The sequence below is a fragment of the Oncorhynchus mykiss genome, chromosome 12 (assembly GCF_013265735.2).
Source record: "Oncorhynchus mykiss isolate Arlee chromosome 12, USDA_OmykA_1.1, whole genome shotgun sequence".
NCBI classification, from domain to species: domain Eukaryota; kingdom Metazoa; phylum Chordata; class Actinopteri; order Salmoniformes; family Salmonidae; genus Oncorhynchus; species Oncorhynchus mykiss.
Genome location: NC_048576.1, coordinates 66759166 through 66786171, shown reverse-complemented (window position 1 = coordinate 66786171; position 27006 = coordinate 66759166). Strand labels below are relative to the sequence as shown.

Sequence of the window (27006 nt, the reverse complement as noted above, 5' to 3'; positions counted from 1 at the left end):
CTACCGAAAGTGAGCTAGGTATCCGGGCCCTCCTCGCCAATCGACTTTTGGAGATGTCATGGCCTGTCGCCTGTCTAAGCCAGGATGAGATGGTTTTTAACAAAGCCTCCACCTTTTCTAGAAATATCAAGTTTCCTGAGACTTTAAGGTGAAAAAAGTGCATAAGACACCCCCTTTGCATTGATGGTAGGAGGGACTTTTTTTTAAAGAACATGACCATGCTAGAGCTTTCTGGTGAAGCCAGCACCTCCCCAAAAGTTTGGAATATAAAAGGCAGGGCAAAAAGTTTCTGTAGGCAGTAGGGAGTTTTCTGCGGGGTCTGGATTGGAAATACAGAGGACCGGACCCTACTTGTATGATTGGAGTCTAACGGAAAAAAAACTTCCCCCTCGCCTCAAAGAGTCTACATGTCTAATATTTAGCCATGTTCAGCTTTGTGGATATTCGGTTAGCGCTGTTGCTCAGCGCAACAGTGCTTTTGGCAAGAGGACAAGGCGAGGACGATCGTAAGTGTCACTTTTAAGTCTATCCTTGCCTCTGGTATGTGTTGTCTTAACGAAATCGATATGGAAAGACAGTGGGTTGATGGAGAAAAGTGGTTTTCATAGGGACAAGGTTTGCTGATGACTGAGCCAGTCCGATACATATGCATATTGGGATACATTTCTATTCTTTATCTGTGGTAAGTGTTTATTGGTTCCCTGTTTGTTTTTTGTTGTTGTGTGGCATTAATAAGGATAGCCTACCTCTTGCAACTTGAGCAGAGTGTATGCGCATCATTGCTCGTTGGCCTTCTCACGCTTTGGCACGTGCTTTTGGAACGAGTTGGTACAGGTTCCAAGGCTTTCCCTTCCACTCCTTATTTGATACCCTGGAGGTACATTTTAACAGCGGGAAATATTGGAATGCACGTAAGGGATAGAGGGGAAAGCCACAAGGCATGCTAACTCTCTGCCCATTGGATTGAGTGGAATTTAATAGGCCTGTATGGCTCAACAGTCTGGAAATAAAGGATACAGGTGTTCAGTTGGTTATTAAACAATCATTTGTAGCCTGAGGCTAAATGTCAGCCAAGTAGAAAAAGAACAGGGTCATTCCTGAACGATGGAAATCTTGAACCTCGGGTTTTTCTAAGTGGCATATGGCCTAGGATACAGTCATTCATCACACGTAGGCAATATATTTTCAAAAATAATTGTTTTACTTTTGTGGAAAGAATACATTGACCTAAACATTGAAGGAGTGGACAAAGCATCATCATGCGCAAATTCCCTTGAAGAGTTTCAAGCTCAGTTATTTGGCCTAGCTAGCCACTTACAAAAAGTTTATTATAACAGAGATAAAGGATAAGAACCGAATGCATTACCTATAGACAAACTACATAATCCGTTTTAATGTATTGGATTATGGTGTCAACTTGTCTAGCTAGACTGGTTGAGTGTAGGGTTTCTAGTTGCATCTGGGGCGGACAGATGTGCAAATTCGCTCTACGGCCCAGTAGCGCCACCATGTGGTTCTGACATGCAACTCCAACAATGGAATGCTTTAGACGCGCCACCTACCATCCCCTTTCATTTTTTTATGATAATTGAAAACACATTGAGACTTCGGAAACTTTCCACTGAGGGATAAACGCTTGTTCTTGCCAAGCCGATAGTTTTCAATTATTTCAGCGGCGTTTGAAGGACAGCATTGACGACGTGGACCTTTTCCACTGACTGTTTCGCCCTCTACAGTCAAATTGTAGTAACTCCAGTGGACCAACATTGTTGGTTTGGACACAGGTAGGCGGGCCCACGGCTAAACGAAGACCACAAATTAGCCATCAATACAATATATAATATAGGCTATTTAGGCCTAGTTCGAGCGCTAGCTGGGCTTACTTTGGAAATGCAATGTCTGGTTGGATATCTAACAATAAATAAACAAGCTCAAAACGAATTTTGAGGTAGTCAAGCCTGCTGAGTATACTACAAAGCAGGATCAATTAGTTAACCAGCTAATTTGAATAAAATAAACTGAAATACTTAACGTTATTCATTTTCTGGTTCATTAAGAAAATAAGTTGTTTCAGATTTAGGCAAGTTATCCGGGTAACTAATTGAGCCTACTTTGTAGTATACCCCTCAGGGATTGCTATTTTACATTTCAATAATATTTGTTAATATAAATGTAGGACATAGGCCTTACTTGAATCGTTTTCCAGGCCTTCTGTCCTGTTGTTCATTCCAATCAAGGCATTACAAATACATTTGTCCTTTAGCACAGTGTTTCTTAACCCAAGTCCTTGAGTACCCCCAACAGCACACATTTTTGTTGTTGCCCCTAACAAACTCACCTGAATGAACTTGTTGGGGATTAATGCTAGTTGACAAGTTGAATCAGGTCAGTTTGTCTGGGGCTAGAAGAAAATGTGTACTGTGAGGGTACTCGAGGACTGGAGTTGATTTAGCAGACACTTATCCAGAGCGACTTGGTGAGTGCATACATTTTCATATACATCACCTGGTCAAGGCGTCATCACATGGGCATCCTTGCCTTCCAAGTCGACATTGAAGGGAGCGTTCTGACCTATTTCCTCTCTGCATCTTTCTCAGGCACCGCCGGCAGCTGTACGTTGGACGGTCAATCCTACAACGACAGAGATGTCTGGAAACCCGAGCCATGCCAGATCTGCGTGTGCGACAGCGGCACGGTCATGTGCGACGAAGTTATCTGCGAGGACACATCCGACTGCCCCAATCCAGTGATCCCCCACGATGAATGCTGCCCCATCTGCCCCGATGACGGTACGCCGATTTCCTCCCGACGCAACGTTCACGGAGTTTACGTTACAGGCGTTTCCAGAGTCAGTTTTGAAACATTTTTCGAGGCCTCAGAGGGACTATGTGCTTTTACTTTTAAGGGGTTGGACAGCATTTTATGGATGGCCAACGAGGAATAAACTTGGATTTACCTTTATTCCAAACACACCAGTCACTTTTTTTCCCTTTTCCTCCGAAATGTGATGGGATACTCAGTGCTCCAGGCACATAATATGCGCATGACCAGTCTGGTGCCACTGCCACCTCCTAACTACCTTTGGCCTTCCTTTCAACTTTGACCTAGTCTTAAATTGGGGATTTTGTGTACATTTTCGTTAGGCCTAGTTCAGAGATTGTAGGCCCCTATTAGTTCTAAATCTAATAACATAGGCCTAATGTACAATTTGAATACACCCTACAAAAATTTCAGTTGTTTACTGTTCAGACTATTTCAGATATTTCACATTTTAATCTAATTGTTGTTTTTTTGTTGCTATCATAGGCTTCCAGGAGCCAAAGGTTGAGGTAAATATGATATTATCCTTATTGTTATTATCTATTAGATAAAACGTATCATTCGATTTGCTATTATTGTTAACGTTTAAACTGTACTTTACATGTATTCTATATTGCTGATTGATTATAAACACATCATTGCAACAAAACGAATTGATCTTGACTGCAAAACGAGTAAAAATAAGAACCACATCCTCACTTACAATCATAACCTAATGCTACTATTTTCCCGTCAAATAGGGACCCCAGGGTGATCGTGGAGCCAAGGGAGAGCCAGTACGTTCCACTTCCTTATTCCTATCATGCTTTGTATTCACTTCCTGGGGGGCCAAAACCTAACAAACATGAGATGCATGCAAAACTTCAAGTCACAGTCTTTCACCAATCCTCCTTTGACGGAGGTGTGTGGACGTTTTAAGGTTTGCACCTGTATCCCAAGTTAGGATTTGGCCATTGTGTTCTGGTGTATTTTTGTACTTGTGGTGCCTCTTGTCTCCGTTTTCAACGACAGGCCTAGCATCTTGCACATATCACTCATAATGACTGTTGTATTATCTCGTAATACCCATAGCGGAGTTTTGGCCTATAAGATATTAGCCATTAGTAGATTCTGCTTTTATATTGGTAATGTCTGACATGAGGTTAGATTATTATCGATGGCAATGGATAGTACATCCAGAGTCTTTGGAGTTTACTGGTGGAGCTAAATGGCTAAATAGTCGACCACTACCTTCATTATTTAAATCTCAATTCATATTCTTCAATTGGTATAGATGCTATACTTACTCCAAAACCCAACCTGTCTCAATACCCATTTGGTGACTAGCATTTTGAGATATGTGCGGATTTGCAGCATCTGCAGATCTATTGCACATTTATTGAAATAGAAATACCATTTCTTAACTTGAATAGTTCTACTCCATTTCAAATTCATTTGAAGAATAATGTAGTTCTCACAATATCCGGGACAGTGACCGGTTGGCCCTAACCAAATACTTTTAAGTGGGTACAGTGTAGTGTTACAATCTTTCTGACTCAAGTCACTTGGGATTGTCTTATAACTGAGACAGTTGGATGGATGGATGGATGGATGGACAGACTGGTAGATACTTATAGAGTTGGATGAACAAAGAGAGAGATTGATGTATGGAAGGACAGATAGATCGCTAGACTGATGTACAAGTAATCTGAAGGTATCACAGATTTGACCCATCAATTTGCACCTAATATACTAGGGGCCCTTATGCCTTGAGTTCACCCCAAACCCAAGCCTATGTTAGCTTATTCCCTTGTCACTCTTCACTCATGCCTTATCCCCCATAGTTAACGATGAAGCCTTTTTCTATATTCAATGACTACTACTATGTCTCTGATAGTTCATAACTAACCAGCTTCTCTCACTCGTCTCTACAGGGACCTGCTGGTTTCCCTGGCAACGATGGTATTCCCGGCCAGCCCGGCCTTCCTGGACCCCCAGGCCCCCCTGGACCCCCTGGCCTCGGCGGAGTAAGTAGCTCAGGCCAAGATGAACGTTTAGCCCACTTAGTAATGACCCGGTGTCAGCTTTTTGACCCAGGTGGAAAGGTTAAACGGTTATGCGTTAGACAGAGGAAACTGATCCTAGATCAGTGATTAGGGGCAGCTTCTGTTGGGGGTTAGTAACTTAGATTTAAAGAAATGGGAGAAAGTGGCTAACTCTGACAGCTGGTAGGAGAACACAGCAACACCCTCTTATGATGTCACTTATCTTAACTTCACTGATCTCCATGTAGGCAGGCTCCAAATACAGTTAGCGCAGTAAATACAACAGAAACTATTGTCTATTCAGAATGATAAACCTCCAGAAAGAGTACAGGCAAGAGCACGGGAGGTGTAATGTTAAGCTATCCTGGTTAGAGTGCAGTGCAGTCTGTATTTCAGCACCAGGGCAGGTGGACAGCGCCCAGCCAGGAGTGGACAGGGAGGTCATGCCTAACACAGCTAGGGAACGCCAGAGAGGTAGTCACCCTGTAGATATGTAATGGATATGAACAGATCTCTCATTGATATGGACAGGCCTAGTGCCTTGCATTCTCTAGCCGTGTTAGGCCCATCCATATACTGTATGTCGAGATCACAGCACTGTTCTCCTGATTTCCAATACTGACTGACTATAACACATCTCTCCCTTGTGTCTCCCCTACAGAACTTCTCCCCTCAGATGTCTGGTGGTTTTGATGAGAAGAGCGGTGGTGGCATGTCCATGCCCGGCCCCATGGTACGGACATACAACTACATAGAGCCTGTTGGCCCAGTAGTATCACTCACTCATGGAATCTGTTTGATGTATAGGCACTACCAAAAACTATTGCCACGAGACACTTTTACTCAGCATAAGTCACACAAATTGACCTCTGTGGTACTCCACAGGTCACAGCAAACACTATCCCTTAAAAAATAAGATATTTTCATGTCTTATGTACCTCCATATTCCATAAACAGCTAATGTACATGTTTGAGATATCTGCATAATCTTTGACTCATAATCTCCCTGTTACCACTGTTTAGATGCCTTGAAAAGTTTACTGATACCACTATTCAAATATCACTCTTCCTGGTATGACTTTTGGGCATTAGAATGTATACTTTGGGAGGACTTTAACCCTCGCCCGCCCACCCTTTGGTTGATCCTTTGGTCAGTTGGCTCCTTCTCAAAGATATATTCTAATAGGAAGACTGATGTGATTGGTCAATAATTGACTGATTGTTTCTCTTCCTTTTGATTGACAGGGCCCCATGGGTCCCCGTGGTCCCCCAGGACCTCCTGGCTCAAGTGTAAGTATCCCTTCCCTTTGTGTTCTAGCTGTTTAAGTGACATTTGTCATGTAGGGGGAAAGACCTCGGGTCAACGGTCAAAAAGAGGTCAGTTTATGACCCTAGCTGAATTGCATGATGGGAGTGGAAGTCACTCTCGAGTTGTTTAATTGTAGGTGTGTTTTTTAAAGCATATATGGCTGTATGTAAACTTAGTTTAATTTGATAGGTTCCTGACCATTTCTATTTAGTATCTGTTTAGTTCTTGTCATTTGATTTCAGTTTTAGTGTCTTTCATTGGCTTTATTGTTAGACTTATTTGTATTGCAATTTTGTTCCGTTTTTTTGTTGCTGTTACATTCAGTTTCAGTCTTCGATAACTATAATGATCGTGGGAATGTTTTACCCACAGGACTCATTCTCCCATATGCTCATAGCCCATTGACAAAGGAACTAAACAATGTTGTTTTTTGGATGGATGAACGTCATAGTCTGACATTGTCTCTTTGTCTCCCCCTACAGGGACCTCAGGGTTTCACTGGCCCCCCTGGTGAGCCTGGTGAGGCTGGTTCTTCTGTGAGTATCTCGTTCCGGAATCTTCCACAAAATGATACACCACCATCTCAATATCACCTCAGTATCTGAGTCCCTCACAAACACGCACTTTGAGCTAAATTCTACACCATATTCTGCAGGGCAATACAATGTCAAAAAGCGGAAAAATAAATCAATATACAATAACTACATGTAAAAAAACAACTTCCAAACAATCTCCAGAATAATAACCCACCCATTACCTGCTGCATAGGCCTCGCCCTAGCCTGATGCTTGGAATGGACTCCACTAAGGTCACAGGGTCACCAATGTTTGTTAATGTAGCCCCCCCCCCCCACTCACACACACACACACACACACACACATCACCACCTTCCAATAGTATTTTGGCTGACCTACCTATTAATTATAGTTTCTAGATTAATGACAAATGATCCTAGATTATTTCCATTACTGACAAATTGTAATGATATTTCTCATATCAAGATATCTCACACACACACACACACACACACACACACACACACACACACACAGACACACGCACACACACACAGCCTTCTCACCCAGTGGTTTATTTCTTACAGGGTCCCATGGGTCCCCGTGGTCCTGCTGGTCCCCCTGGCAAGAACGGAGATGATGTAAGTCACCAAGATATCCATCATTAAAATCGACCATTAAACATCTATGTCCCAGGACAATTTCTGGGTAAGATATTCATAAGGGGGATGGATTTGGAGCATCATTTATTCCTCACTTTGTCTCCTCCTCTCCATCCCTCTCTCCTTCCTTCCCTCCTTCCTACCCTCTTCCCATCCAGGGTGAGTCTGGCAAGCCTGGTCGCCCCGGTGAGCGTGGCGCTTCCGGCCCACAGGTGAGTCGCAATGTCATTCTAATGTCACCTTATGTCATTCCATACTCCATCCATACACTCACTCTAGAACGTTAGTCTCAAGAGCAATAGCACCTAATGGTCAGACACCATGAGACATCTCATATACTTGAAGGGATGTTAAGCCATCATAACACGCTTTCTTTTTTTCTCTCTCTTTCTTTCCCTCCAGGGAGCTCGTGGATTCCCCGGAACCCCCGGCCTTCCCGGCATCAAGGGACACAGAGTGAGTCACATGCACTCCCAAACTGTCCTGGTAGTAGTTGCTCTCCAGAACAGATCCAGGATCAGCTAAACGTCCCCATGTCTAACCTTAATCATGAAGGGGATGCACTTTAAACTGATCTTGGATCAGTGACTGGTGGCAACATCAGCCTATACTTCCGAAATAGCAGCAATACAATCTGCCCTATTTTCCTTTCCTCTAATCTTGTCCTCTCTCCCTCTTTTCCTCCCTCTCTCTCCCTTTCTACTTCCTTCTCTAGGGATTCAGCGGTCTTGATGGAGCTAAGGGAGAGTCTGGCCCTGCTGGACCCAAGGTGAGACTCCTTCTCCTCCACCTCTCCTACGGATGTTGAAATCACACACAATCCCCCTTTCCCCTCTCTCGTCCCCCATTCACTGACCTGTCTGCGTCTGTTTGTCCTTCCTCAGGGAGAGGGTGGTGCATCCGGTGAGAACGGAGCCGCTGGAGCCATGGTGAGTCCCACCCTCCATTTTGTCAGCAGACCTACAAAATAATATGAGTGTAGAGAGAGGATCACTAGCATTTTTAACATTCTGCAGCAGTAGCAATGTGAATGGCAGCCATGATTACTTACCGTGCCAATACCTCTCCCTCTCTTTTAGGGACCCCGTGGTCTGCCTGGCGAGAGAGGCCGTGCTGGTCCCAACGGAGCTGCTGTAAGTCAACCCCCCCCCCATCCCCCTGTAACCAGTTGTGGAAAAAGTATCCAATTGTCATACTGGAGGGAAAGTAAAAATACCTAAATAGTAGTACTTTAAAGTATTTTTACTTAAGTACTTTACACCACCCCCTGTAACAATAAACAAGGGGTGCAATATCATCATCACAACATAGTCCTATTGACAGAGACCCTCAAAGGTCATCACATTTCCCAAGTCATTTTGTATGTCAGTCCAGGGCTAACTTGTTGGAAACAACCATTCTTACTCTCAATCTACAAAATGCCTCACAAACTGACTTACCTGAATGTCCTATATTGTTGAACATAAGCCTTGTACAGCTTTGCATACTGGCCTCAGTAGGAAGCCATATTTTATATGTTCTAAACAATTCAGTATGTCAGTTCATTCGTTCATGTTGGATTCTGACATTGAAGGGTCAGCCATTTTGTTTGTTTACAATTGATGTTTACAGTTCAGCCATATTGGAATTGGACCCTGAAGGGTGGTAGCTGGTTGCATCTGACCCAGTTGTGCCTCTCTCTCTCTCTTTGTGTCTTTCTCTCCTGCAGGGTGCTCGTGGTAACGATGGTGCTGCTGGTGCTGCTGGTCCTCCTGTAAGTACTAATGCCAGCTGTCTATACACATACACAACCTTCAACAGAAACATATTGGTACACAAGCACACTTATGCCATATTCATGATTTAGACTGTAACTCAATCCTCTCTCTCTCTTGTTTTCTTGTATTTTAGGGCCCCACTGGCCCCGCTGGTGCCTCCGGTTTCCCCGGTGGCCCCGGAGCCAAGGTAAGATGTCAACTTGCACCTAATCCGTGTTCACACACCTGAATACCTTCTACCTTCTGTCCTCTATCCTCCACCATCTACCCTCACCTCTAGTTCTTTCCCAGGGGGGCGTATTTGGAGATGTAGATGAGATAAAACATACAGTACATTCATTCTAGCACAAAAGAAAACAAAAAAACAACAATGGCAATAGTAATCTACATATTGCTGGGTTTCCAAGATAGTGGTATCCATTTGCACCACGCATGAAACCGTGTGTAGTTGGCTGCCAGTTGAAAGTATATCCAGCTTCACTATTGTGATTGTGCCATGCCATGTGACCTTGTGTCATAGTTGAGTATTAGTACAGAACTACCACAGGGAAGTACTAGGGAGTAGGGTAGTATAGTACACTAGTACTTCACTTGGTAGCAGTAGTACTACTTGAGTAGTACTTGTGCAGGGTAGTACTAGTACAATACTAGTTCCATGTTCTTTCTGTTCTTGCCCTGACCATATCTATCTTCACCCCAACAGGGAGAGGTTGGTGCCCAGGGAGCTCGTGGTGGCGAGGGACCCCAGGGATCCCGTGGAGAGGCTGGTAACCCAGGACCCGCTGGCGCTGCTGGCCCTGCTGTGAGTTTCACCCTCAGAAACCTCTAGTGAAATACACCTCTGGACTGTGTGGGAGACTTGAAGTTACATTTGTTATCCTTGTGAGAGACTTTCCCCTCTAACCCATTGGTTTGTGTCTCTTGTAGGGAAACAACGGTGCTGACGGAAACCCCGGTACCAAGGGTGCCCCTGTAAGTATACACCTCACCTCACTCCTCAGTGAACTAGCCATTTTAGTTGTCATTGGTTTGTCTTGGTATTTGTTTGAGTTCAACTTTGGAAATAACCAAGATTGTTGTCACTGACTGGTCTCTCAGTGATGATGAATCCAGGAAGTATATTGATTGTCTCTCTGCTGCCTCCTTTAGGGTTCTGCTGGTATTGCTGGCGCTCCTGGCTTCCCTGGACCCCGTGGACCCCCCGGACCCCAGGGCGCTGGTGGAGCTCCCGGACCCAAGGGTAACACTGTAAGTCCAGCTCTCTCTCACTTCTATCACTAAATATTGTAAATATATATAATGATATCTTATCTAAAGTTGCTGTTATAATACATAATACATAGACCATTGAGTGTTTCTATAACGACGATAATAATAATGATAATGATGTTTGTTATTTCTTCAACCTAGGGTGAGGTTGGTGCTAATGGAGCCAAGGGAGAGGCTGGTGCTAAGGGAGAGTCTGTAAGTACACCTTTTGACTTACTCAAATATGATCCACCAAGTCGCCCATACCATGTACACTGTACACACATACTCTGTCAGCAGCCTATATGTGTCTGATCCACATCTCAGCACAATGCCTTGCCACCCTCAATTTCTCTGACCTCCATCTTGTTTCTCTATTACCCAGGGCCCCGCTGGAGTCCAGGGACCCGCCGGCCCTGCTGGTGAGGAAGGCAAGAGAGGGTCCCGTGGTGAGCCCGGTGCTGCTGGTGCCCGTGGAGCCCCCGGCGAGCGCGTAAGTAACCCAGATGGTCACACACTGTCCCCTCTTCATCATGCTGTTCTCCTGTTCTTTACATGTAGGAATCCCTCCCTTCTCTTACACTTAGGACAGCCAGTTTCACTGTCCTCTTACCCCTTACTCGTAGGACAGCCAGTTTCACTGTCCTCTTACCCCTTACTCTTAGGACAGCCAGTTTCACTGTCCTCTTACCCCTTACTCTTAGGACAGCCAGTTTCACTGTCCTCTTCCCCTTACTCTTAGGACAGCCAGTTTCACTGTCCTCTTACCCCTTACTCTTAGGACAGCCAGTTTCACTGTCCTCTTACCCCTTACTCTTAAGATAGCCAGTTTCACTGTCCTCTTACCCCTTACTCTTAGGACAGCCAGTTTCACTGTCCTCTTACCCCTTACTCTTAGGACAGCCAGTTTCACTGTCCTCTTACCCCTTACTCTTAGGATAGCCAGTTTCACTGTCCTCTTACCCCTTACTCTTAGGATAGCCAGTTTCACTGTCCTCTTACCCCTTACTCTTAGGACAGCCAGTTTCACTGTCCTCTTACCCCTTACACTTAGGACAGCCAGTTTCACTGTCCTCTTACCCCTTACTCTTAGGATAGACAGTTTCACTGTCCTCTTCCCCTTACTCTTAGGACAGCCAGTTTCACTGTCCTCTTACCCCTTACTCTTAGGATAGCCAGTTTCACTGTCCTCTTACCCCTTACTCTTAGGACAGCCAGTTTCACTGTCCTCTTACCCCTTACTCTTAGGACAGCCAGTTTCACTGTCCTCTTACCCCTTACTCTTAGGATAGCCAGTTTCACTGTCCTCTTACCCCTTACACTTAGGACAGCCAGTTTCACTGTCCTCTTACACCACATGTCCTCCAATCTTTTAGTTTTAGATTACCCTCCCCCTGCCTCAATAAACTGTTTAGTCTTTTTATAGTCTTTTTTTAGTCTTTTCATACATTGCTTACTTCCTCACAGTACAGCTAGTGTTGGCACACGCATTCACAAAGATGATATCTCTATGACTATTCCATCACATAAATAATCACATTTTGACTCATGAATGCTTAGCTCGTTGGAACCAATACCTAGCTAACAACCTCTCTGGTTCCCAGTCAGCTACATGTAACTGTCGCCCTCTCCCTGATGTTTCACCTCATTTGGCCACCAGAGGGCTGTGAGTGCTGAACAGTAATGTAGTGTTACTGAATGGTTGTGTTATGGTGCTGAGGTAGCAGTAATGTTCTGGTACTGACTGAGTGACGGTGTTGAGGTATTGACCTGTGTTGTGTTTGTCGCCCCCTACAGGGTGGCCCTGGTAGCCGCGGTTTCCCTGGTTCTGATGGAGCTGCTGGCCCCAAGGTGACTACACACACACACACCTGGAACAGACACACATCCACACCTGCAACACCCACCCACTTGTTCAAATGTATATACTACAGTGCACCACCAAACGTTGCTACATGCTATGGTCACTAGCTAAGTACAGCAAACTCATCTCTCCATCTCTCTCTCTCCCTCCATCACAGGGTGGCCCAGGTGAGCGTGGTGGCGCCGGAGTTGCTGGAGCTAAGGGTAACACTGGTGAGCCTGGCCGCAACGGCGAGCCTGGTATGCCTGGATCCAAGGTGAGTTAGACAGGGGATCGGTCTCAGATCACAGGACCTTTGTTATACTCAACAACTAATAGATACTAGATGAATGAAACTCATATATTCATGTTAATATGGCATATCAAGATATGTTATGTACCTGACCTTTGCCCTCTCACCTTTGCCCCCCCCCCCATCTCTAGGGTATGACTGGTAGCCCTGGCAGCCCTGGTCCCGATGGCAAGACTGGCCCCTCTGTAAGTTCCTCAGCTACAGATTCACCTGACCCTCACGACACCAATTCAACGACACTGAAAGACACTGATAAAGACAAAGACCTATGGCTACTTATGTAGCCCGATATCACTCTGGTCACTGACTCTCTACCCTCTCCTGTGACAGGGTGCCGGCGGTCAAGATGGTCGCCCCGGACCTCCCGGCCCCGTTGGAGCCAGAGGCCAGCCCGGAGTCATGGGATTCCCCGGACCTAAGGGAGCCGCTGTGAGTAACTGCTGCTCTCACTCGGGCGCAATATTTTACGGGCTAATTCGAGAAATTAGATCTGAAATTGCTAGGAAACAATGTATCAGTGGAGGCTGCTGGGGGGGAGGAAGGCTCGTAACAATGGGTAGAATGGAGTCAATGGAATGGTATCAAACATATGGATTCCATGTGGTTGATACCATTCCATTGACTCCATTCCAGCCATTACTATGAGCCGTTCTCACCTCAGCAGCCTTCACTGCAATGTATGATATAGTTGTCCATAGCCTAAAACCTAGCTTTCAGTATACAGTATTGCTCTCTGATGGGAAATTAGCATATGGGTATTTGTTTTTGTCCTGTAGGGTGAGGGTGGCAAGCCTGGTGAGAGAGGAGTCATGGGACCCAGTGGCGCTGTTGGCGCTCCCGGCAAAGATGGTGATGTTGGTGCTCCTGGTGCCCCCGGTGTTGCCGTAAGTACACTTCCACCCTCCAGCATCCCACAGTGCTTCACACACAGTTCTTCATTCTTCAGCATTACCTGCACTGTGTCACACTTGCACACAAGCAAACACACTATCACTAATACAAGCCAGCATGGAATCTCCTAGGAGACTGCAAAACCACTCAGTTTGTTTTTGCTTACATTATATGGGGGTAAATCAAATCAAATCAAATGTATTTATATAGCCCTTCGTACATCAGCTGATATCTCAAAGTGCTGTACAGAAACCCAGCCTAAAACCCCAAACAGCAAGCAATGCAGGTGTAGAAGCACGGTGGCTAGGAAAAACTCCCTAGAATGGCCAAAACCTAGGAAGAAACCTAGAGAGGCTATGTGGGGTGGCCAGTCCTCTTCTGGCTGTGCCGGGTGGAGATTATAACAGAACATGGCCAAGATGTTCAAATATTCATAAATTACCAGCATGGTCCAATAATAATAAGGCAGAACAGTTGAAACTGGAGCAGCAGCACGGCCAGGTGGACTGGGGACAGCAAGGAGTCATCATGTCAGGTAGTCCTGAGGCATGGTCCTAGGGCTCAGGTCCTCAGAGAGAGAGAAAGAAAGAGAGAAAGAAAGAGAGAATTAGAGAGAGCACACTTAAATTCCCACAGGACACCAAATAGGACAGGAGAAGTACTCCAGATATAACAAACTGACCCTAGCCCCCCGACACATAAACTACTGCAGCATACATACTGGAGGCTGAGACAGGAGGGGTAACTTCATCCACTACCAAGGTGTAGCACCCACCATTAAACCGGTCACACTGATTTTCCTAACCGACTCTCCTCCTCCTTCTTCTCCTCCTCATAGGGACCTTCTGGAGAGCGAGGCGAGCAGGGAGCCGGTGGCCCCCCTGGATTCCAGGTACAGCACTGAACTATGGGAAATTATCAGCATCTGACCAATCACAGATCTCCACCTACTTCAGGACCTCTGGCCCTTGCCTCACCTGTCTCTCACTTGTCTCTTTGTATAACAGGGACTTTCAGGACCCCAAGGTGCTATTGGTGAGACTGGCAAGCCCGGAGAGCAGGTAAGAATACTACAGGAGTACAGCATCTTTGGTGTCACTCACTTCCCCATGCCTTGTCCTTGGTACTCATCACTACATGACACTTGACTTCCTGACAAGATTTGTGACTTGACAATGGTAATCTCAAATCTCTAATTGCGATCTCTCTCTATCTCTCTCTCTCTCTCTCTCTCTCTCTCTCTCTCTCTCTCTCTCTCTCTCTCTCTCCTGTCTAGGGTCTGCCCGGTGAGGGTGGTGCCCCTGGTTCCGCTGGATCCAGAGTGAGTATCCCAGAATAATAATGACATCACTTCCTGGGTGGTAGACTGCTACAGCTACACTGTAGCCTAGCGGCCTAGCCAAACAAGACAACGGCTAACAGCTAAAGCAGCAACAGACTAGCACCCAGCCGACCCAGGCTAAAGACATTAGCATCGACATCGATAACCTCCTTCATTTTATATACATGTGATGTGATGCTCCGGAACCAAAGCTGATGCCCTCTCTTCTCTCCATGCCCCAGGGTGACAGAGGTTTCCCCGGTGAGCGTGGTGCCCCCGGCCCATCTGGACCCGCTGGTGCCCGTGGCTCTCCTGGCTCTGCTGGTAACGATGGTGCTAAGGGAGAGGCTGGTGCCGCAGGAGCCCCCGGTGGCCAGGGACCCCCTGGCCTGCAAGGAATGCCCGGAGAGCGTGGTGCTGGTGGTCTGCCAGGCCTGAAGGGAGACAGAGTGAGTACCGATGCTGCCCTTCACTTGTCATCCGCCATGCCTAAATTCATGTTCATCAGTAGGCCTCGACTTCATACTTCTGTGGCACTCGGTGGCATACCCTCCATCCATCCAAACTTCCACTTGCATTACAGTGGACTTGACTGAGTCCATTCGTCTCTGTATCTGAATAACCCACAGCTTACAATACTAACTCAGCTACTCTTGTGTTTGACAGGGTGACCAAGGAGTCAAGGGTGCTGATGGCGCCGGTGGTAAGGATGGCGTCCGTGGTATGACTGGCCCGATTGGACCCAACGGCCCTGCTGGCTCTCCTGGTGATAAGGGAGAGACTGGCGCTCCTGGAGCTGTTGGACCTTCTGGTGCCCGTGGTGCACCTGTGAGTACCTCAGGCCCACCCTGTCACCATCTCACCACAGACATGACACAAAGACCTAAAAACATAGCTCCACATGCACCCATACCACGGGCATCGCTCTATGGGAGTTATAAAGGCATATAGAAGAATGAACTTACCCACACTCATGTGATGCTAGTCCCTGACCTGTAACGCACTCCTGACCTGACTAACCCTAACCTTCTCTCCCAGGGTGAGCGCGGTGAGTCTGGTGCCCCCGGACCCGCCGGATTCGCTGGGCCTCCTGTAAGTACACACACCTCTTTTACCTGTCCTCATTTCACACCGAAATCATTTCTCAATCCACACAGAAAACACTTCTCAATCCACACAGAAAACACTTCTCAATCCACACAGAAATCACTTCTCAATCCACACAGAAAACACTTCTCAATTCACTCAGAAATCCGTTGCCAGTTCAAACAGACATCGGTTGTCAATCAAGATGATGGCTCGTAACACCTTGCACACTATGACAAATCTAAATTCGCTGGCATTAAATGAGACAGGCTTATCTTATCATAGCATCCAGTCTAGACGGGACCTCCACACTAATCTGCTCTACATTCACTCAATCACTTCTTTTTCTCTCGTCTCCATCAGGGTGGTGATGGCCAGCCTGGTGCTAAGGGAGAGGCTGGAGATAACGGTGCCAAGGGTGACGGTGGTGCCCAAGGACCCGCTGGACCTACTGGAGCCCCTGGACCTCAGGTATAACACGTGGGACTGACCACTGGGTACCCACCCTGACCCATCTTAAATGGTTCTCTGTAGCTCAGTTGGTAGAGCACGGCAGTTGCAACGCCAGGATAGTGGGTTTGATTCCCGGGACCACCCACATGTAGAATGTATGCACGCGTGACTGTAAGTCACTTTAGATAAAAGCATCTGCTAAATGGCAATATATTATTAGTAGTTCTTTGTTGATACGCATTAAAGGCATTCAAATGAATTCCACTATCATAGCCCTACAGCGATGCTCTCAGTGACTTCAGCTGGAGGGCTGTTATATTGGTCTACCCGGTAAGACCACAGTATCACAGAGTATGCTCTTGTATTGCTCTTGCTTACTGACTGAAGCACTGCTGTATCCACACAGGGTCCCGCTGGGAACACCGGAGCTAAGGGCGCCCGTGGTGCTGCTGGTCCCCCTGTAAGTAGCTTTGTATCTTATCCTCCCAACATCTCTCATCTGTCTGACTGTACAAGGTAGCATTTGCAAAGTAGAATCATGCTTCCCACTCTGATACGCTAGGTTGACCAGGGCCTCTCTTTTCTCTCCTTAGGGTGCCACTGGTTTCCCCGGTGCCGCTGGTAGAGTTGGACCTCCCGGCCCATCGGTAAGTACTTCTTTCTCTACCACCATTCCATTTGAACTGAACCATGTCCATCCTCCATCAATATACCAGTCAATGCCCCGGATCTGGCCATGGGTTCCAGATTTAACCATAGGCTAACACTAAGCAAGCAAGCAGCTCGATTATAGCTTAAGACAGCAATCCCACAACACAACGGCACAACTATCAATACAACATGTTATTGTGCAACCAACCCAAGACACAACGGCATTGCCTGATGCCCAAACAAGCATCTAGCTAGGCGTTAGCTCAGCATTTGGTTGATCCCAATACTGTCATTGATAACAGCCATTGATACAGGTTACAGGTCTCACACTCAACCATCCTCTCCTTTTTCTTTCAGGGCAACAACGGACCCCCCGGACCCCCAGGCCCTGGTGGAAAGGAAGGACAGAAGGGTAACCGTGGTGAGACTGGCCCCGCCGGTCGTCCTGGTGAGCTTGGAGCTGCCGGACCCCCTGGTCCCCAGGGAGAGAAGGGACAGCCTGGTGGAGATGGTCCCACTGTAAGTACCCTTTTTTGGGGGGCTGTCACTGTCACCCTAACAAAGTAACACTCTGACCCCTAAACTGACAAGAGAGAACAATACAAATACTCCGTTTGGAGTGCACCTGTAACACACACCGCTGGAGTTGAGATCTGACGCTTTAGAAAAGGGACACCTCAATGACCTATTCTCTCTTTCTCTCCTACAGGGACCCTCTGGAACTCCCGGACCTCAGGGTATTGGTGGACAGCGTGGTATTGTTGGTCTGCCTGGACAGAGAGGCGAGCGCGGTTTCCCCGGCCTCGCCGGACAACTGGTCAGTGCCTCGGAGTGCTATAGTTAGGCTTTTGCAGAGGAGACAGCGTTCACGCTGGATATCCCTCGTTTTCAATAAGGCAGTGGCTAGGTGGTGTATAAGCCTGCTGCAATGATGCCAAAGGCCCTCTGTGCTATCTCTGCCAAGATGGCAGCCGACAAGTGCAACGCTCTTGCAGTAGCTGATTCATAGAGTGCAGTTGTCATTGCGCTACTTCAGTAGTGGTACTCCGGTGTTATGGTTGAGGTCTAACCCTGTTCTCTTGTTTCCTGCTTTAGGGAGAGCCTGGCAAACAGGGACCTGGTGGCCCCTCTGGTGAGCGTGGACCCCCCGGACCCATGGGGCCCCCTGGACTGGCTGGAGCACCTGGTGAGCCTGGTCGTGAGGGAACTCCTGGTAACGAGGGATCTTCTGGTCGCGATGGTGCTGCTGGACCCAAGGTGAGAGCTATGCTCGTACACATGTCCTCAAGACAGAGTCAATCCCTTCACTTTGGGAACCAGCCTGTTGGCATATTGTAAGACAATCTACACTGGGCACCATTACACGACTACTTGCATGGCTGAAATAGGCATCACATACTGTAAAGTATTGGGATTATGTCATATGTTTGATCTTCTCTTGGCCCGTCTCTGTTCCCCTCTGTCTTGCCTATAGGGAGAACGTGGTGAGTCTGGTGTTGCCGGTGCTTCCGGTGCCCCCGGGCCCCCTGGTGCCCCTGGAGCCGTCGGCCCTGCTGGAAAGTCTGGTGACCGTGGAGAGTCTGTAAGTGTCCAGACTGGCGAGGAATACATAACTGGGAGCAATTCAGACTTGATAATGTTCAGAGACCTTGCTGTATGTCGAAAGCGGTTGTTTCCTCAAAATGGCCGCCCGTCGCACAGTAACTAGTTTTAAGGCTGTAGAAGGGGTTGATGTCTTAGTTTGTAGTCCTGTTAGAATATAGCATATACTGGAGCTCCTAGTAGTTGAGCTACATAGTCTTTATGACATGCCATCGAGTTGGGTTTATCAACTGAATTGATTGTTATAATCTCTTTCTCTCTCTTTCCCTTTCTCTCTTCTTCAGGGTCCTGCTGGCCCCGCTGGTATTGCTGGCCCTGCTGGTCCCCGTGGCCCATCTGTACGTATATGCTCCATCACAGATTCATAAAACCATCACGATAAATACAATGTTTGCTCTTCCACTCTGAGTCTGAGGAAAGGGTATACTGAACACACCTGTCCTATTCCCACCCAGGGACCCGCTGGAGCTCGTGGAGACAAGGGAGAGTCTGGCGAGGCTGGAGAGCGAGGCATGAAGGGACACAGAGGATTCACTGGCATGCAGGGACCCCCTGGCCCCTCTGTGAGTACCCCTACTGATTACAAATCAACAATAATAACAACACACAAGTGACTCCAGCAGAATCAAGGGAAATGGGTCGCTACACACAAGGAAGAGATAACACAAAACCTAGCAAGTGGGAAAAATCAACCTTCTCCCTGTAATATTGTCGTTTGATACAACAGGCACCTAAATCTGTTGTTTCTGCCCATAGGGACAATCTGGAGAGTCAGGACCTGCTGGAGCCTCTGGCCCCGCTGGACCTAGAGTGAGTATGACCCACACTATGACAACAGTCACACAACTATCAACACAGCAACGTTATGACTGTGGATAACTTCTCTGGTCTACACTGTCGTATTAAGCTATGGCTCTCCCTACACTAGGGACCTTCTGGATCAGCTGGTGCCGCCGGTAAGGATGGTATGAGCGGTCTGCCCGGCCCCATCGGACCTCCCGGACCCCGTGGTCGCTCTGGAGAGATGGGACCCTCCGTAAGTCACTTCAACCACTTCAAAATCAAAATATTTTGCTCCTAGTACTCCTCTTATTCTTCATCACATCCTAACTTGGTTGGCCTTTGCTTCATCCACATATAGGGACCCCCTGGCCCTCCCGGTCCCCCTGGCCCCCCCGGACCTCCCGGCGGTGGATTCGACATGGGCTTCATTGCTCAGCCCGCTCAGGAGAAGGCCCCCGATCCCTTCCGTCACTTCCGCGCCGACGACGCCAACGTGATGCGCGACCGCGACCTGGAGGTAGACACCACCCTCAAGAGCCTGAGCCAGCAGATTGAGAACATTCGCTCTCCCGAGGGCACCAAGAAGAACCCCGCCCGCACCTGCAGAGACCTGAAGATGTGCCACCCCGACTGGAAGAGCGGTGAGTTGGAGAGTCATAACCCCTCGCTAGACTATGGTTGCTCGCTCCTCATTAGTCAAGAAATTGCTTGGGCTTTGAGGAAAGCATGGAGCTGTATTGGTTCGGACAAGTTTTGGCGTAGTGTGTAAAGACATCTTCAGTAGACACAAGCTCTTTTAGTTTCTGTTGAGTCCTGCTGTCTGTGAAGTCTCAAAACGACCACAATCACAGTGGATGTTCTTGACGCGATCCACTCTCTTCTCCATACAGGCGAGTACTGGATCGACCCCGACCAGGGCTGCACCCAGGACGCCATCAAGGTTTACTGCAACATGGAGACCGGCGAGACCTGCGTCTACCCCACCGAGGCTGATATCCCCAAGAAGAGCTGGTACACCAGTAAGAACATCAAGGAGAAGAAGCACGTCTGGTTCGGCGAGGCAATGACCGATGGCTTCCAGGTGAGAACCTCGGCGTGACAACCTGGGCTGTTGGGAGAAGAGGACCCTAATCGCACCATTCTCTGGGATGACGAGTCCTTGATGCTAACTCTTATCTCGTTCTCCTTTCCCTCACAGTTCGAGTATGGCAGTGAGGGCTCCAACGCTAAGGATGTTAACATCCAGCTGACCTTCCTGCGCCTTATGGCCACCGAGGCCAGCCAGAACATCACATACCACTGCAAGAACAGCATCGCCTACATGGACCAGCAGTCCGGCAACCTGAAGAAGTCCCTGCTTCTCCAGGGCTCCAACGAGATCGAGATCAGAGCCGAGGGCAACAGCCGCTTCACATACAGCGTCACCGAGGACGGCTGCACGGTGAGTCCTCCTTCCGCCTGTTACCTACTCTCTGCTGTATCTTAGGCTGTGTCCACTCAGGAACTTCTCTCGGAAGAATCCTTCCTCTCAGGGATGGTTGGAGAGAGAATTCTCGCCTCTAAAAGAGGTAGTTGGTGTAAGACTGTGGGCATGAGCAGCAGTCGTCTTGGAAAGGGCTTTTGGGATTATGGTGTTAATGTAGGACAAGGGTCACTGGTTGGAAGCAGATGAGGGTTTGATGTGAGGGGCTTTGTGATCTGTTGGTATAAAGGGCTTTTTCCAGGAGCCGTCTTTTGAAATGGTGAAGGGAGGGAATGATTTTAAAAGGATTGGGAAATGCAACTATGGATTCTGATTGTGCCTTTTTCATCTTCTTTCTCATCACAGTCGCACACCGGTGCATGGGGCAAGACAGTCATCGACTACAAGACAACGAAAACATCCCGTCTGCCTATTATTGACATCGCTCCTATGGACGTTGGTGCACCCAATCAGGAATTTGGCATTGAAGTTGGCCCAGTCTGCTTCTTGTAAAAAAGAAATCTGGACTTGAAATTGTTTGTGTGTGTGTGTATGTTTTTTTTTCTAGCAGTCATCCCTCTCAACCCTTTTCTATGCATTTTTTAAAAAAACCCTAGAGTTTCATTTGGCCGTTCAAAAATGGTCCACTTGCTTAAAACTGCACTTCTGAAGACAGTGGTTGTGTGTCATCGAGCTTTTTTGAGACCACTATTACCACCACCATCAACACCAAGGATACTTTAGAAGACTCAATGGTCTCACTGGCAAAAAGAAAATAATATATACTTGTAAAGTGTAAAATCCCCCCCTGGAGTTTGACAGAAAAAAAACATCCCAGATACAGGTGACTTTTTTTTTACCACTGCGGAAGGACAATGAAAAAGAAAACCAAATGCTTTGTACCACTTTCAGGTGATGTCAAATAAATCTTAAAAATGACAGTGAAGTGTCTTGTTGTTGTACCCACCTGGAGAAGCAGTTGTTCCTTCTGAAGTCACACGAAAGCAGCATTAGAGACATGGGTTCAACTTCTTTTTTAATCTTATGGCTACCTCAAAAAGGAAATCCACGTTACCCAGTGTTAGTGAAGCCCAGGTTAGATTTTACACGGCAGAAGTATGGTTGAAAGTAACAGCTGCAAAAGGTGCTATTCTTCAAGAGGTCCTGACAATGGAGGGTGATCGGAATTGTGCTACTATGTTGTCATTCTTGCATGCAGGACCTTAGGTGCTAAATTAGCAGATTATCTTGATGTCAGTCATAACAGATGTGTTTCAAGTGTTGGCTAAGATCTCTGCAACAGAGGCGTAGCAAGAGGTATACTGTAGTTAGGATGCACACGGTCCTGTCTAGTGTAGAATGAGCAGGTGGATTTGTTGTCTTTTGTTTTTAACATCTTTTGACACTTTTTGGTTGTTGTTTGTTTCGTTTTGAAATCCCCCCTTTTGTTGTCCAATTGCTTCTAGCAGTACCCCTCTTTCACCCCCCATTGTTTTAGTTTTTTTTGTTTTGTTATTTTATGCGAAGGGTTTTGGAAAAAATTGAACACAGAAAAAATTGAAATATCAAATTATGAGCGAAGCAGACACACCGTTGGGGGATTAAAACAAGAGGATCTGTACCTATTTTGTATATGTATAAAAATTTGAGATGTTTTTAATTATTTTGGATGCTGAAATAAAGCATGTTAAGTGGTCTACCTTATGTTTGTCAGACATGATCTTGACTATTCCCTGACTGCCCAATGGACTTGAATGAGGCACAGCTTGCACCTGTTACAGTTGTTTTGACTGAAAGGAAGATTAAAGAAAATCTCAGAAATGTTTGCCTCTGAAAATGATATGCTCCACAGAACCAGGTAACGTTTAAGGTGGAACCGTGTCCAAGTCAACAATTAGGCTAAAGTAAAAACACGTGGTGGCCATTGTTAGTGTTAAAGACAGTTCAATAGTACAAACACAGCACAGAAGATGGATACTTCAATACTCTACCTTTACAACATGGGCTAAATGGTTTAATCCTTTTTTCGGACTTAAATCCGCTCAGGGCAAAATCCAGTTTGAAGATGAATATCCAAGACATTTGACCTCAGTCCCCCACGCTGTTCGTCTCCTTTCGACGGGGTTAATTGAAATATATGTTCCATTCTGTTCTGTCAAGTATATCCACCCGTGACAACCATCCACATTGGCGCTCCCTTGGAGACGACACCTCTGTATGCAGTGGTCACAGTTTACGCATTGATGTTTACGCATCCGTCGGCAAAAGCAAAACCGCGTCACAATTGGAATCCAATTTGTTTCAAGCATAGTTGATGTGAAATAGAAAAAAAAATACACGAGGATAGCCATCCGTAAGACATTCTCTCTGATAAGCATTCAGTTGTGGAGACCCAGCACCATAGTCTAACCATCTCTGCCTTTCAGAGGCACACTATTCAGATGGGCTCTACTCTAACAGTTAGTCCTGAGTTGGCTTTACAAAGGGACCGATTGTCCACCCTGTTGTGTCAGCAGGCAGCAGCATAGTAGGCGCCTACCCCCAAATTCCGGAGGACTATAAGGGTTTTATTTAGTCAGTAAATTCCAACTTTTGGACTCACATTTCTCGGATATGCAACATCAATACTAAACACAAATAACAGCTTTTTTGACTAAATAATATAGTTCGGGTAGGCTAGTCTGTTTTGGTTTTCCTGCTTGTACTCAATTTTGTAGACGGAGTGGTGGCCTGGGGATGGGGTACGTAAAGATTTTGAGAGGGGGTGAAGATTCATGAAGGAATATTGTGAAATTGGATAATTCATTCCGTAAATGAATGCCCTTGTAATTTCGCTCTAGAAGGATCTTTATAACAATGTTATAATCATTGTTCAATAAAAGATAATTAGGTTATTTTTCTCCTATATTGTTGATATTCTCTATACCCTGTCTCAATCTGGACTTCATGTCAAGAAAAGTGTGACAACATGCAGGTACGCAGGCACATCCACACACAAGCACACACGTAGCAACACACGTTTGTTTTACTATCCTTGTGGGGACCAAATAATTGATTGAATTGATTGAAACCTAACCCTAATTATAACCCTAACTCTAATACCTAACCTTACCTAACTATAAACTTAATGGTAACCCTAACCCTAAATCTAACCCGTAAACCTAAAATAGCCTTTTCCATGGGGAGACTGGTGAAATGTCCCCAAATCACTGTGAGGATTTCTGGTCCCCATAAGGCTAGTAATACACACACACACACGCACATGCACAAACACACACACACAGATCGTTAAAGCCACATTCTGTATGTAAAATTCCAGTCATTGGAATTGATGAGATTATTACTGTCTTGTTTTTATCACAAACCATGCTTGTTTTAGTAAGTTGTGTTGCTTTCATTACATGTCATGCACCAAGCCCAGATACTGTATATTGGCCATAGAAATGAAGTAGATCAACTATTTGCATTGCATGAATTTGCATTTGCTCTGTTGTTTCCATTTTTGTTAGTGACCAACTCTTTGATTCACGGTGGGCATATTGTTTTTGTGCCGTTTGTTTGTAGAGCACAGTTTTTTTTATAATGTCAACAGAGGAAATACTGCCATCTTGTGGAACCAGGTGGCTCGGGTCATATAGACTAGGCCTAGCGGCACTCTAAAAACAGTAGATGTATATATCCCCTGAGGCAGGTATTCCCAAACTGAGAATGGCGTTGCGCTAAATTAAAATGCGATTCACATAAAAACAAATACAAATACAAATCTTAATATTTTCAAACAGTCCATTTATGTTTTCCAATTGGGCTATACTGTACACTTGGGCGAGGTTTTTCTTCTCTCACCTGAGTAGCCTCGTTTCTCGTTTCACTGCCCGAAAAAAATGAAACCATCTAGCGTTCAGCGAAATAACAACACAACGTCAAATACAGGTAGCCCAGTCAAATAATGAACATCCAATCACATTAACCATTACTCTCTCTCGTTGGAATTCCACTAACGGTCCGTATGTAGCCAAACTGTAGCTACGGCTAAAGTTGGTATCTGTACTGATGGCGCAAAAGCAAAGACAGGGAGACGTAGTGGAGTGGTAACGTGTGCAAGCAGTTGCTCCCGACGCCACTTGGGTACACTGCAGCATCCACCGAAAGACGTTTTGGGCACTATTTATAAAAATACGGAAAAAATTAAGATATGAATAATCAAAATATTTAAATGAATAGAATTAACTAATTAAATTAAATAATATAAGCCTAAATGCTCAAGCACACACACATTCGTTCTGACTGTCTGCTCAGACTAACAGCCTCACCTGTTGTTCCTGTCAATCAGGCATGCAGTGTCAACCAATGAACCGAAGATGTGTGAGGGAGGGCCGAGCCAACTCACTCAAAGTCACACACTTAGCAGCCGAGTAGAGAGAGGAAGGACAGTTGTGAAAACAACAGCTGGAAAATGAGTTGGAAGCACAGTAGCATTTGGATGCATTTGAACAATGTAGACAATGTTAGAGCACAGTGTAGAATTTGCCAAAACAAAATCTCATATGAAGCCAGTTCTACGCACAACCTACACCGGCATATGCGAACTGTGCACCCAACTGTGAAGCTAGCTGTAGCTGTGACCCACAGCATGGACCAGTTTATACCAAAGTCCATGTCTGTAGCAAAACAAGGCCAAATTGATATTGCATTGGCTAAAATGATTGCCACTGATTTCCAGCCATTTTCGATCGTGGAGGACAGAGGTTTTAGAAATTATAGCAATAGTCTACATCCAATGTACACAGTTCCAAGCAGGAAAACCCTTTCAAAATCACTTATTCCACAACTGTACGAGAGCACACAGGCTTCAGCGCTGGAAAGAGTCCAAAAAGCTACTGCAGTTTACCTTACCACTGACTGCTGGACATCAAGGGTAACCACTTCTTACATATCGGTTACATGTCACTTCATTGAAGATTTTTCGATGTCTAGCTGTCTTCTGGACTGCTTTGAGTTCTGGACTGCTTTTGAGCAAGTAGATGGAAAAGTGGTCTGTTGTGTTAGCGACAATGCAGCTATATACATTATATATGTACATGAGCAGTAGATGAGAATGTAGTATCAGTAGACAAAACATGAACCTGAACTAATAAGTTACTGTTCTCTCTTTTCAGCTATGTGACAGCCTCAAAAATGATACTCCTGTGTAAGGCTCTGCGGCGAATCACAGCCAGCCGCCAGAGAGAAGCAAATGTAACCACAGGACATGTGACAGAGTTGATGGACACCCTATGTTCAACAATAGACAGAAAGTTCCACAGAATGGAATATAATCACATGCTATCAGAAACCGCTACACTTGACCCAGGTTTAAGAAGTTAGCCTTCAGTGATGCCAGAGCGATTGATGAGGCTCTTCAAATTATAACCTCAGCAGCAGGGAGGGACATCCCCAGCAGTCAGCTGGCTCAGGCACCAGGGCAACAGGAAGAAGAGAAATCAGATGGAGCAGAATCACCAGCAGTAGTGCCACAAACGTCTGCTGTTTAAATGCTGTTTGATGAGAGAGTAACTGGGGATGCAGCACGAAGGAATCCCTCAGCAGATGCCATAATGGATGCCTCCTGCATTATCTGCAGATCCTCTGAGCTTGTGGAAGAACAAGACCTCTGTCTACCCACGGCTTACTAAAGGCATGACAGAGATACTCATAGTGCATAGTGGCCTCTGAAAGGGTCTTCTCGAAAACGGGACAAATAATTACTGAGAGAAGAAACCGCATCAGCCCCTCGAAAGTGAGGCAGCTTGCATTTCTGAATGCAAATCTCTCATAAAAGCAAAATATGGTCAGCATTGCTGTGTGATGCTGGTTATAACATGGCAATAAAGGAGAGGAAAGAGGGAACAGATTCATGTTTTAAGTGGGATGCTGCAGTTTTGCACATTGTTATTTATTTTTCTTTGATATGGTGCAATATTCTATTCTGCTGTTCAGATTGTATTCGTTTTGTATTGTTAGATTTATATGCAGTTTGTTTATGTACATTAAAAAGTTATACTTTAAATGCAAATGTTTAATAGCATTCTTTTTCATAACCAAATGTATTTAACAATGGATTGGTTTGTTAAGGGAGAGTATGATTTCATTTAATAATTTAATTAGAATTGTTTTAACGCCAATCATAGTCAAACTATCGCAAACTGTTTGACTTGAAAAAATACAAAACATCAATTTTTTAAAGAGCTGTTTGGGAGCCAAAAGAGCCAAAAGAGCCAGCTCTTTTT

The 27006-nt window shown here is 45.8% G+C and overlaps 1 protein-coding gene across 1 annotated transcript; it reads left to right on the top strand.

The window, feature by feature from the left end:
- Positions 1 to 320: 320 nt before the first annotated feature.
- On the top strand, positions 321 to 21425 carry col1a1 (collagen 1a1; the record flags this gene model as incomplete). Its single annotated transcript, NM_001124177.1, is given in 47 exon segments — positions 321 to 506; positions 2598 to 2789; positions 3307 to 3329; positions 3561 to 3596; positions 4734 to 4826; positions 5506 to 5577; positions 6090 to 6134; positions 6636 to 6689; positions 7256 to 7309; positions 7489 to 7542; positions 7733 to 7786; positions 8046 to 8099; positions 8215 to 8259; positions 8410 to 8463; positions 9039 to 9083; positions 9221 to 9274; positions 9791 to 9889; positions 10015 to 10059; positions 10237 to 10335; positions 10498 to 10551; positions 10721 to 10828; positions 12133 to 12186; positions 12357 to 12455; positions 12623 to 12676; positions 12822 to 12920; positions 13268 to 13375; positions 14221 to 14274; positions 14390 to 14443; positions 14659 to 14703; positions 14946 to 15152; positions 15370 to 15531; positions 15742 to 15795; positions 16153 to 16260; positions 16649 to 16702; positions 16836 to 16889; positions 17251 to 17412; positions 17603 to 17710; positions 17989 to 18150; positions 18368 to 18475; positions 18780 to 18833; positions 18951 to 19058; positions 19252 to 19305; positions 19424 to 19531; positions 19637 to 19919; positions 20169 to 20359; positions 20477 to 20719; positions 21107 to 21425. Coding segments are annotated over 47 exon segments (4350 nt in total). The 5' UTR covers positions 321 to 424.
- Between the last annotated feature and the right edge of the window lie 5581 nt (positions 21426 to 27006).